The following is a 12,565-nucleotide window of genomic DNA, read 5'->3' on the forward strand; positions in this document are numbered from 1 at the left end:
GTATTGCATCACGCTGTATCTCAACTGCTATGAATGCTACAACAGCAATAATGCTGAACATGTCTTCTCCCTGGTGTGAGATCCTTTAGGGCAAACAGGCCAAGTATGTCACCTTGTTTGACCTGCTGTTACAGAAGTCTCTTGATGTTAAAAAGTAACGCCAAGAATGCTGATATTCAGAAGTGACATGCATTCATTTACCAGGTTCTGACAGAGTCTGGTTGTGGTCATTATTGGGGATGTCGAGAGCAGAGGGAGCGGTGCTGCTTCTACAGAGCAAACACGAAACAACAGCAGCTATATTATGTGGGACATAACTGAAGACACAACTATGAGTGGTGATTTTCACAGGAATGTCACTGGAAATCTCATTCTGAGGAAATGAGATGAAGATTTTGTTTAAATATAATTGAATTTACATCAAGGGAATTCCATTTCCTTGTTTCTTTTGTCAGCATTTCCTTCATTGATGAATTGAAGCGTCTGTTGAGTGCTGATAAATGAAAGTCTGCAGGATACAGACACAAAGTAAAGGCTATGTGTGGGAGATGTAGTGACTGTATTACCTATGATGTGTGTGTTGCCAGAGTGAGATAGCAGGCTGGTTGGGCCTGTGGCTGTTGCCATGACAACCGGGGATAGCTGTGCTACTGAGCGATGGTGAGACAGCGCATGTTACGGGTTTATGCTATTTCTTTAATCTTTTCACTTTTAAATGGGGTAAGATGTCCCTGATCATACATGTGACCACGGTAACATCATCGGTGAGTGTGTGTGCATTTGTGTAATTCCTTTGTCTGTCCGTCCTCCCTGCCTCTCCTCTTGGTCCATCCCCCCGCGTGTGACATCACAGTGTGTGACATCACCAGAGCCCAGAGCTGATCAGCATTCAGAGCGGCACAGCAGCCTCCCTCCCTCCCTCCACACACACACACACACACACACACACACACACACACACACACACACACACACACACACTGGGAGCAACTGAGCTTGCTCACAGCACAACTCCCTGCCTGCATGACGATGCCATTACTAACACACTTACTGTAGACAATATAACACAAACAGTCCAATGTGCGCTTTGATGGCCGAAAATGCATCAAGGCACATTTATACAGCTCATATGGAAACCCAACATGACTGTAGAAGTAGTGAGCTCCTCAGGCACAAACAGTAACTGCTCTGGGTTCATAAACACCTGACAAGCGAACAAGGAGAGGGGCAAAAGAGCAGGTCACATGCACAGGACATAATGTCAATTTAATATAAGACCACCTTTCTCAAAATTAATCCAATCAGTAACTTATAATGTATTGAACTGATCTGCTCCTAACAATTTTCATAAAGTTGTGCTGTATGTCATTGAGCAATAACACCATTATCACTGGATCACTGGCCATACAGTATAGTACATTGAGATAACTGTAGAGAAATGTCATACATGTCATGTATTTTATTTTTTTTTTTCATTCATGTTTGGAAATATTTTTTTACAGGTACAAATCCATTCCAAATTCAAAACAGTTTCAATACTAATTTTTGTTAATACACTGGTATCAGTTGCACGTTTTGTTTCTCTTTTAAGTTAATGTTAACTACATTTATTCTGCTGCTCTCTGCTACTAAACAATACAAGAAAAGTCTTTGGTGTCATTTAAATTATAATTTGATGCACTCGATATCTGTTTTACCCTATGGTATCAAACACTGATACTTTTGCAGGTATTGTATTGAAGTAAGAAATTAGAGTATCTTGACAACACTAATGGGAATACAGCTGTAAGTGTGAACTGCTTAAAAGTCTGTGTATTTATAAGAAATTGATGAAAGAGGACCTCCTTTATCCTGAGTGAACCTGTGAATACAGTGCAGCCAATTTAAGTGTCAGATGTTGATGACAACCATGCATAAAATCTATAACCTGTAACAAACACTGTTTATATAATATACAGTATATAATAGTGTAACCTTGTGAAAAGATTATGGGTGTAATAAGTCGATCTGGATCGATATGTCAATGCAGTCATCAACAATCCAATATTATCCATGCAAAGTGAAAACACTGATGCTTAATTTCATCGTTAAGATACACCTCTATTCCTAACTCCTTCCTCAAGATTCGAACAAGAAAACACAATGAGGATATTTACCGATATTGTCTCATATCAATCACAGGCCCCTGAACTGAACCAAATCAAAATCATTTCGTGGCAGACCTTCTCATGTCAGCAAGTATCGTATCATTGTCCAAAGAATCAATAAAATAATATATTGTGAGTTACAACCTTCCTAAAGTTCATTATATATACTATGCATCACATATACCTCTAGCACTGCACTACACTACACACAGTACGCCACACTCAAACTTAAGTATAATAACACATCCTGTACACATTAGCCACAAAACACACCATGGTGAATCCTGGGTGGCAGCTCCAATAAATAAGACAAGAAGTGCATTCATATAATTAGGAAACTGGAGTCTTACAAAAAATTCAAAAAAAGTATGTCCAACATATGCTAAGATGTTGGACCTCAGAATTAAACAAGTTAGTGTAAAGTTTTTGTCATTCTTACCTTGTTGGAGGCCATCTCGCTGACCGAGTGTCTCGTCTGCAGCGTCTCCAGCTGGTCCAGACACCAGTCCAGCTCCTCCAGGGTCTCAGTGGCCAGTTTCTGGTAGGCCTCCTCTGCAGGGGCAAGACAGGAGGGCAAGGGGTCAGTAAGGGCCCGCTTCAGAGGGCTAGTGGACGGTCCAGGCCCGGGGTCTCCCACCCCACAAACAGCTAAGCTGGGATACCCCGAGTAGACACATGGGTGACTCTTCATACTGGACAGGTGAGCCAGCTGTGCGGGCTTGGAGTTTTCCTGTATCCTAACCCGCAGATGAGCAGTCACAGGTCGGCTGTAGAAAAGCTCACTGATTCCCTTGGAGAAAAAGAAACCCTCCAGTGCAGTCCTACAGTTCAAATCCTGGATTCCTCCTTTTTAAATGTAAGTCAGATACAATCCAAGGGAGTACAGTTGCACGTGATGGATGGCAAACGACCACCCTGAGTCAGTTCTGGGTGTCCAAATGGATGTTAACAGTGAGAAAATCACAGCAGAGAAGAAACAGAAAAATCATAAATCTCACACAGACATCTCTCATACACAGCACACACGTCACAGTCAGCGATCTAGGTGTGTGAGGTTTACGCTATCATTCATAAGAGAGTATGTAATTCCAGTCATGTAGCAGGATGAACAGCAGTTTGCTTAGCAGGCCCATGTCTGCCACAGGAGTGATGGAGGGAGGACAGGGACGGTGGAAAAGAAGATCCAGTGAGAGGCTCAGAACAAGTCGAGATCCATGTCAGCACTGTCCAGCAAAGAGCGTGATGGTTCACAGCACCCTGACATGGTTAACAAACACAAAGACATCTCAAGCACACATACACACACACACACTCGGATGCAAACAGACACACACATGCATTCATACACACACACACACACACATACACACACTCACACCAGACGAAATGCTAACCATAACACATCATGATTTTGTCTCCTTAGCCTCTCTGCCAGTGAAAATATCCATAGTATCCGGGGAAGCAAAGGTTATAATCCGGTGCTGTGTGTGTTGGATGGTGTTTCCTATAGATGCTGTGTGTATAGGGGGTGGGCTGCTGTTGCTTCGGCGTCCCTGGTAGCCAAACGTGCTGCTCTCCCCAAGCTGTACCTAAAGCCTGAGAGGACTGCACTGTGGATGGGGAAGGGAGAACAACAAAATATGGACTGGAGGAGGAGGAGGAGCGGAGCCAGAGATGGGAGCTCCCTATGCTGTGTGTGCTTGAATGCCACTATGTGTTCAGCATACAAATACAGCAAAACAGAGAGGTAAACAAATAGATGGCTGATGATATGGTAAAGATGGTGGAGGGTTAGTATCACAAGCATAAGCACATCCTACGCTTTTTTTTTCTTTTTATTTGAAATTGAAGGTATGCCTCTCTCAAAGTCAGCCTATGTTAACAGAAAATGTCACCTTGTCAGAAGCCAATGAATATTGATGCCTTGACTAATTTGGGAAAGCATGGGCTTTTAATGCTATGTGATCTGTGATCCAGGAGGGGGTCACTTTAGTTTTAATTCGATTACACAGACAGAGAAGACAGTGGCAGATTAAAATACACGAGGAGCACATTTAATTACAGGATGCCATATCAGCTTTAAGATCACACGTAGACCCTAAAATACAAATATGATCCGAAAAATGAGGGCCTCTTTAATATTGATTACACATGTAAAGGCTATAGAACAATGAAAAAAATGTGTTAAAACTATTACCTAGCTTTCACTATGCAATTTTGCTTGCCTCCGGGTAAGAGCTTCATGGATAAATGAAGGATCGATTTACGGCACAAAAGGATGTGCATGTCCAGCGTTAACTAAAAGAGTAATTTTGCAGTGAACAAGTGATTTTGCGGTTGTCATTACTGTCCACAGTGGTAGTAGAATTGGCAGAGGGTGGAACAAGTACCTCTTGAAGCTATTAAATGAGAGTTGTGAGTCCATGGCATAAACTGTATATAAAGATGGACGAGTGGCCCCCACTTAACCCCGCTATGCTTAAGTAAAGCTAACATATCTGGGATGCGCCGGATGCAGCCGGAGTCTGCACAGTAGCGATATCCACAGTGGGGGAATTCCCGCCAAAACACCTGTCCGACCAATCGCAATCAGTCCAGTTGAATGCAAGGGCATGTATTGGCACACACAGCTGTTAATCATAGCAGAAAATCCCACTTTTGGATAATTTAATAACTCATTAAAAACGAACTGATCATAAACACGATTACTCGAACAAACATCACAATGATGAGAATGACCTTCAGTGACAGGAAAAAATCTTTAGAAAAAGTTTATTTGGCGTGTACTTAGTTTTTAGTTTGGCCTATGTCCTATTCACTAACATGGAGGGGCGGGCTTTATGACCTGTACTGCAGTCAGACACTAGGGGGCAGTCAAGACTGAAATGTTACACCTTGGGAGCAAGGTCATGTTGTCCATTTTTATATGGAGTCTATGGGTATGATCTCCCTGGATAAATGGAGGCTCGATTTATGGCACAAAAGGAAATGTGTCAACCACTGAGCGACAAAAGCTGGAAGAGAACTCTACTAATAGTTTTTCTAGGTCCAGTGCTAGATAATGGAGTAATTTCGCAGTGACAAGTGATTTTGCAGTTTTCATCACTGTCCATAGTGATAGTGGAGATGCCAGAAGGCGGTACAAGTATTTCCTGAAGCTATTGAATGTAGGTAATCCACGACAAACAGAGTCCAAAGCAACAGTCAAACTCAAGTAATACTGGGTCACAAAAACTATCACTTTCTTTCATTTTAAAACAAATAAAATCTAATTATCTAAAGTTATTACAAAATTACCTCTTCAGTGAACGTTTTTTCTTCTCTATAATGTGTGTGGTGATGATGTTTTTTCGTGTCTATTGCTTGTCTGTGAATAGTTGTTAAGCTCTGAGGAAAACGGAAAGCAACCTCGCTAGTCTTCAACAATATTATCACTTCGAGATGCGGGGGTACAATTGGTTCAATTTCAATTGTGGGGGTACAATTGAAATGTTAAAAACGTGTTGCTTTCAACCTTAAAATACAACAATACTGCTTTTCCCACTTTCATTCTGGGAAAATTTAAAGTAAATGATGCAAAGTTTGCAGCTCTGGGTTACCTGAGTAGTTGAATATTTCTGTGAGCTATCACAATTTGGAGTGAAGGATCATAATGTATTGTCAGTTTGGAAACATTCACACCATTTTTGTTTAAATGCACGACTATTTAGTGTTTGACAGCTGACCATCCCTGAACCTCTTTCGTCACCTCCTATTCTCAACAATATCCCCCCTCTCCTGCTTCATTGTCTTTGACAAATCTCTTCCTCCCTCCTTCCTCTCCCACACTCCTTGTTTCCTCTGCTGATCTCTGAACATCCTTCCTCCTCCCTCTTTTGTCTCCTTTGTGTCTCTCCCCCCTTTCTTTGCCTCAGTCTCCCTTTCTCTCCCTCCGTCTCTCCCCGGTGTGGTGTCAGTGGCTGGGGTGCTACTCTTTCTGACAGCAACTGCACTGACGTCAATGACATTCTTCTCATGCTTAGTGCGACATCAGACACCGGCGCTCGGAGAGGCCACTCTGCTGCACAGACGCAGGGCTGCAGCCAAACTATGTACCGGAACAGCTCGACGGTGAAGTTGGACTGTGAGAGACGAGAGGGGAGGATGAAGGAGAAAAAAAAGGCAAAGACAAAGAAGCAAGAGTAGAGGGGATGCTGAACTGCTATGAAGAAGAACTGATGTGATATCATCTGTTTAGATAACTAACATATATTGTAATTTAATTATACATCAGCCCAAATGCTTGGATGTCCAATAGCTTAGGACTCTTCAGGACCATTTCAAGACGGCATAATGTGCCAGTTACAAAATATATGAACTCCAACAGACAGCACTGTGCTGTATGTGTCCTTTCCCAGTGTAATGCTACTTTTTTTAAAATTTCCTATTTAATGATGTTTAGTTTCACTCTGATTCATTCCTCATCTTCTTCTTGTGTTGTTTTATACAAAAGTTTTTTGTCCCTCTACATGGAGCTTCAATATAAACTCATGTTGTCAATGATGTGGGGATTTAAACGGTATGGATAAAAAAAGAGTACACTATTGGTAAAATTTTTATCTTTAGTATCTCAACTCTGCCCCATATGGCTGGAGGAAGAATTGGTCGCCTCTTTTAAACCTTTGATAGATTTCAAGAGGTCTAAGACATTTAAACAAAATATCCTGTTTATCTGGGACCTCATATAGTAACTCAAGCCCTGTTGTTTCCATATAAAGTACAAGACGCTGTACATGCAAGAGAGAGAGAAAGGTAGAGTAATTTAAAGTCGTGGCCTTACTCATATATAGACAATAGACTAGTTACATCCGCCATACAAACAAAAAGTTTGCAAAACTGGAAAAACTTTCTGGATTAACTTCATGATATGATAAATGTTAAAATTATCCATGTACTGATATAATGCATTGTGATGAAACTTGTGATTTATATCCCTAAACGATATACACCTGATTTTCTGCCCATCTGCAGGTAATATTGAGATTTTTTTTGTAGCTTTTGTTGCCTACTCTTATTGAGATGATGCAGGCATAAACTTTTCCAAATGTACACAATCACTGAACAAAATAAGAACACTATCTCAACTTAGGTTACATGTAAAACATGCCATGTTTATTTTTATGTACCTTTTTTTTAACAAAACTGTAAAACTGATTGTAGTTTAACAGGCTTGGTTGATGCTTTCCCGGAGACAATCATCACAATATCTGGGGCTAACGACACCTACTTCAATAAATTAAAGTCACATAATTAAAGCCTAATCTTATTGCCCTGTCATACGCAAAAAATGTTCTTTTTGGGATGATGCAAAACTCTTTATAGACTTTACCTTTTGATATTGATGAAATGCCAATTTTACCGCGCATCCCTACCGTGGATATTATTTGAAACTTTGAAACATGCCTTTTACCCTGTTTGCTTTGCTAGTCTCATACTGCTGATTATGATTCAATGCCATTATATTTAGCTTTAACCAGCATCTATTCTCATCCACAACAGGTAAAAGGTCCCAAACCTGACAAATGTTTTTCTGAAAATTAACTTATAGCTGGGAAAATGACAAGCAGGACAGGACGACAGTGTGATGAGGAAAGAAAGGAAAGTAGAGAAAGAGCGAAGAAGCCTAAATGTAACCCTTCTTTGGTTCACTAGTATCTTTCCCGACTGATTAACTGAGTTACTATTAATTATTCTTTCTTTGTTGTCTTTTTCTGTATGATGACTTGGTCGCTGCCTCAACAAACCTTTGCATTACAAGTAGTCAATACTCTAACAATCCCGCTCATGACTCACATCTGTCACCAGTTTATGGTAGGGCCCATAATGGCTGTGCACCAGTATGATTGTGTTCTAAATATAACACAATGTCATCAGTTCCTCATATATACGCAGGTTATGTATAAGGTTCTTGACAGAAATGTCTACATGGATCTCTGTCAAATGTGGAAGAAGAGAGCACTTTTTAAAATGCAAATACAATATGCATGAATGTGTGTGCTTATGTGCACAGGGATAATTTGACTAAACAAAGCACGGTGAGATTATTTATTAATGGTGGAGGTTATATGGTCTCCCCTGCAAACACCAGCCAGGTTACAGCCATTGATACTGCTAAAAAGCAAAGTGACTGTCAAGGACAAGTCTATTCTCGCCATCTAAGACTGTCTGTGCCATGTGTTCCTCTCAACAAAAACTCTTTAAGTAGGCCAGACAGGCTGTGCAGGAGACGCTGTCTGTCTACTGGTAACAGCACATCAGACTATTCAATCAGGTACGAATTTCTATGGCCTGACAGTTCATTATTGAAACAAAATCTAAATCTATGGTTATGAATAAAATGTTGTTGGCCTCATGGCACTAACCTGATCTCTGAAAGATCTGATAAACTGTAACTAAACAATTAAAAGATGAATATCTTCACACACATACAGGGGTAATGTAGACTTAGGAAAACAGTTTTGCCTTTAAACATTAGGTGTCCATATGTTGTCAACTTTAAAATGAATCATCAGCTAATTTAATGATTGATGAACTGGTTTGAGTAGTTTCATAAAAATGAAACTAAATAAAAAAAGTCAAAATTCTCTGATTTAGGCTTTTGAATATGAATATCTTGTGGACAAAAGAAGACATTTGAGGATGTCATCTTTGGCTTTGGGAAACCCTGATTAATTTTTTAAAATTTTTTTTACCATTTTCTGACATTTTATATACAAAACAACTAATCGATTAATCATGAAAATAAATGACATGAATTTAACCGTTGGTTGGTCCTAATATGCATCAGATGAATGTGACATGTCATCTTGTAAAGTGCCAAATAACCGCAGACATTGAACATTTTTTCACAAGTGACTACCTCTCTTGCCAAACTTCTATAACTGTTAGCTTTTTAACAGTTTTAACAGCATCTTGGCTATAACAATAAATTATTTACATAAAGGCCACATGTATCCAAACTTTATAGAAAATAGCAAAACAACAGCTACTGACAGAAATATACACTCTTGGTTTACTAGTTATACAGTCTTTTTTTCCCCTTGGCGTTTCTTTTGCTTCAGTAAACCGATTATCTGCAAAATATGTTGTCCATATTTGTATTGTGACCATGTTGGATATTATGTTCATGTTCTTTGGCTCCCTGCACAGACTGGATCTGTTTGCCAACGTCTCATCACCACGCTGATATCTTACAAGAGATAAAACCACCACTTTAACAACACCAGTGTCCTTCATATTGGTTTTAACCTATTTAGCTTTGAGTTTTAAGTAAAAGAGGGCACACTGTTATACTACCAGTACTCCTAATGTGGTATTACTTTACTTTTGTATGTGTTTTTGTACATGTCCTTGTATGCATATTGATGACTCTTGTAAGTCAGTTGGTGACCTTTATGAACGAGTATGTGTTGAGTCTGTCTATTGTTGACTTTGTGATGTTGTGATAAAATGTCTGTGTTTATGCTGCAAACCAGTTTCCCCACGAGGACAAATAAAATAATCTATCTTTTAGGTCCCTCTATTAGCATAATATGTACCAGCAGTATATAAACATGGAATAAATGGTTCATTGTAACACACCATAATGTCACTGTGAGCAGACAAGAACATTTGTAAATGTGTTTGAATGTACAGCATTGGTCAAATATTATGTCTCCTATGATGACATATTACATTGTAGTTGTTGACAAATACATTTAATAATTAATACATTTATATAATACATTTATTTGTAAAAACACTTTTAACAGAAATTAAGTGCTTCATAAAACATAAAATAAATAAAAACAATTTAATGTATTAACATTTAAACCTGTTAAAATTATATTATAGTGTGTTGTGAACCCTTTATTTCATGTTTATATACGGCTTATAAACGCTCAAAGTAAAATGTTACCTCTAGGATGGACATTATTACAGATTTTGATAAAAAAAAAAAAAACACACACAATATGTTGATTTAGGTGAATTTCCATTATTGGGATAGTCGTGAATATTATGTCCAATGGCACCCAGAGACTGCTGGACAACCAATAATAAAAGAAGACGCATCCGCACCATAAAAGATCTTAGTCAGGCATTGGCATATTTCATATCGAAAGATATGATGCTATTATAAATACTGAAAAAGCCTGAATTTTTAACATTGTTTGTTTTTCACTTAAAAAGAATGTTCACTAAAAAAGACTACGTGTCCTACCTGTGATGCAATAAAAACATTTACGTCTTAATAAAATGTATCAGGTTTACTTTTACTACAGCAAAATCTATTCCTGATTCCTATCACACACACACACACACACACACACACACACACACACACACACAAACACACACATACACACACACACACACACACACACACACATCACAGACAGAAGCCACTCTGCTGCTTCTGATCTCCACATACCTGTGAAGGTGGTCTTGGTGATGGGTGGTGGGTTACACATGGGTGACCTCCTGTCATGATGGAAATAAACACACACTGATTTACTTCCCTCCCCAAAACAACACAATCAGTAATTTGCCTCAAAATATTTGTATTTAAAATTCTCTACATGACTCTTAGCAGTGAGAAAGCTCTATTTCCCTTCACTTGTTTCTGCACATGTACAGTAGAGGGAGCGCTGTGGCAGAGAGTGGATACTGCAACAGAATATTGTTGTTGTAGTACTCAATGAGGACAGAGGAGGGCGAGCAAAGGCAGACTGGACACAAATGACCTCAATTCACTGCCACTTCTTAAGCTGAACATTTTATACACAAAGTGACTGACATCATATATAGTGACATGCTGGCACATTGACCACTGTTTCTGTATTACAGTCTCTTCTCATTTCTGTTTGGAAAACAAAAACAATAAAGAAAGCTGGTAACTTACTTATTGGACGCTCTGTCTTGCTGTAGATTAGTTAATGCACCAAAATTGTTTCGTACAGTTCTCAAGCTGGCAAGAACCTGAGGGGAACATGAAATATTAGGACTCAATAATAAATCCATTAATGACAATGTGAACATGAATAAAATACAAAAAAAAAATCTGCTCACCTGTGCAAATGGCGTTACAATCATATCGTCCCCATGACTGAAAGACACAAAGACGGCGGCTTTAATGTTAGCTGCAGATCTACAGTGCATTGACATTTGATAACAGAGGAGTGTGCTCGTGAGCTGAAATGGTTAGGGAGAGGAGAGCGAGGGAAGAGCGGTGGTCATCACATTAGATTAGTATCTACATCTTTGATGCACTCGATCACAGTGACATGTTTCATCATCACATCAGCTGCCAGCTGAGGCCCTACGTCACTGAGGTTTTCAATAACAGACTGGTGGACATGTCTCTGCACACATAAGGTGAAGGGCTGCAGTTAAAATATTTTCGTCACTGATTCATCTGACCATTCTTTTCTCCATTATTTCTCCATTAATCAATCATTTTGGCAATTAAATGACAGTAAAAATTGAAAAAGTGGGGAAGAATTGAAAAATACATGTGTTAGGTGTAAAACGTATGAATTTAGTATAAATGTACATGTGTCTTGTGTCTTTTGTCTAGTATCTGCTGTATGTGATGGTATTGATGTTTTCATGTTAGCTTAACAACATCCTAGGATCTGATACATCAAGGTGTCATATAATTGTTTGTGTTGGAATGAGATACTACTGTGGTGTGCTTTTGTTGTTTTTATATCTAACGTAAACAGGGCGTCCTTGCCCTCAATGGTGTTTAAATAAATAAATAAAATTTAAAAAAATCTCATGATGGAAAACATGAAATAAGATGATTATACAAAAAATATGTGCTAAACTATATCCCATAGGCTGTCATTATTTCCATTTCTTTAAACTCTTGTTTATTCAGGGAAAAATCAGTGACGACTTTGACCTGACTTTGCTTCACTGATTGCCCCACTTTTCGAGCACTTGGACACATAGCTCCTGGAGAAGGTAAACTTTAACAGTCTTGCTAAAGGGCACCTCAGTGGACATTGTTAGGGGAGTGGAGAGCATTACGCCAAGTGTTCATATGGCATTTTTCAGAATATTGTAGAAATTTTCAACTAAAAGTGCTCAGAGCGGCTGCACAAAAAAGTGTGAATGACAAAGAGACACTGGATGCAGGACTTTTTCTCTTGGCAGTTACACATAATCTCTTTTAATGGGAACAATTGAAAAAGGACACAGGAGCTCAGAGAAAAAAAAACATAGAAACTCTTTCGAAACAAAGTTACTGATCTCAGATTAAAAACAATGCAGCTGTTATGCAAATAAAATTAAAAAAAACTCTGCTGTCACTCAGCCTTACTCATTCAGTTCCAGCTAAAGGGAACAATAAACAATAAACTGAGTCAGAATCCTCCTGAGCTTTTGAGCCACAT

At 39.0% G+C, this 12,565-nt stretch overlaps 1 protein-coding gene across 3 annotated transcripts in view; it reads right to left on the reverse strand.

Annotated features, from left to right (window-relative positions):
• Window positions 1–12,565, reverse strand: part of pde4d (phosphodiesterase 4D, cAMP-specific) — a 228,454-nt gene that overhangs the window by 18,075 nt on the left and 197,814 nt on the right. For all 3 annotated transcript variants that reach the window (XM_042487565.1, XM_042487566.1, XM_042487567.1), the window contains 4 exons: window positions 11,235–11,271; window positions 11,068–11,144; window positions 10,597–10,646; window positions 2,587–2,699 (listed from right to left, as the gene is read on the reverse strand). In XM_042487565.1, the coding sequence (XP_042343499.1) occupies window positions 2,587–2,699; window positions 10,597–10,646; window positions 11,068–11,144; window positions 11,235–11,271 (277 nt within the window). The remainder of the gene's footprint in view (window positions 1–2,586; window positions 2,700–10,596; window positions 10,647–11,067; window positions 11,145–11,234; window positions 11,272–12,565) is intronic.

This window comes from Plectropomus leopardus, chromosome 6, assembly GCF_008729295.1.
Source record: "Plectropomus leopardus isolate mb chromosome 6, YSFRI_Pleo_2.0, whole genome shotgun sequence".
Lineage (NCBI taxonomy): Eukaryota > Metazoa > Chordata > Actinopteri > Perciformes > Serranidae > Plectropomus > Plectropomus leopardus.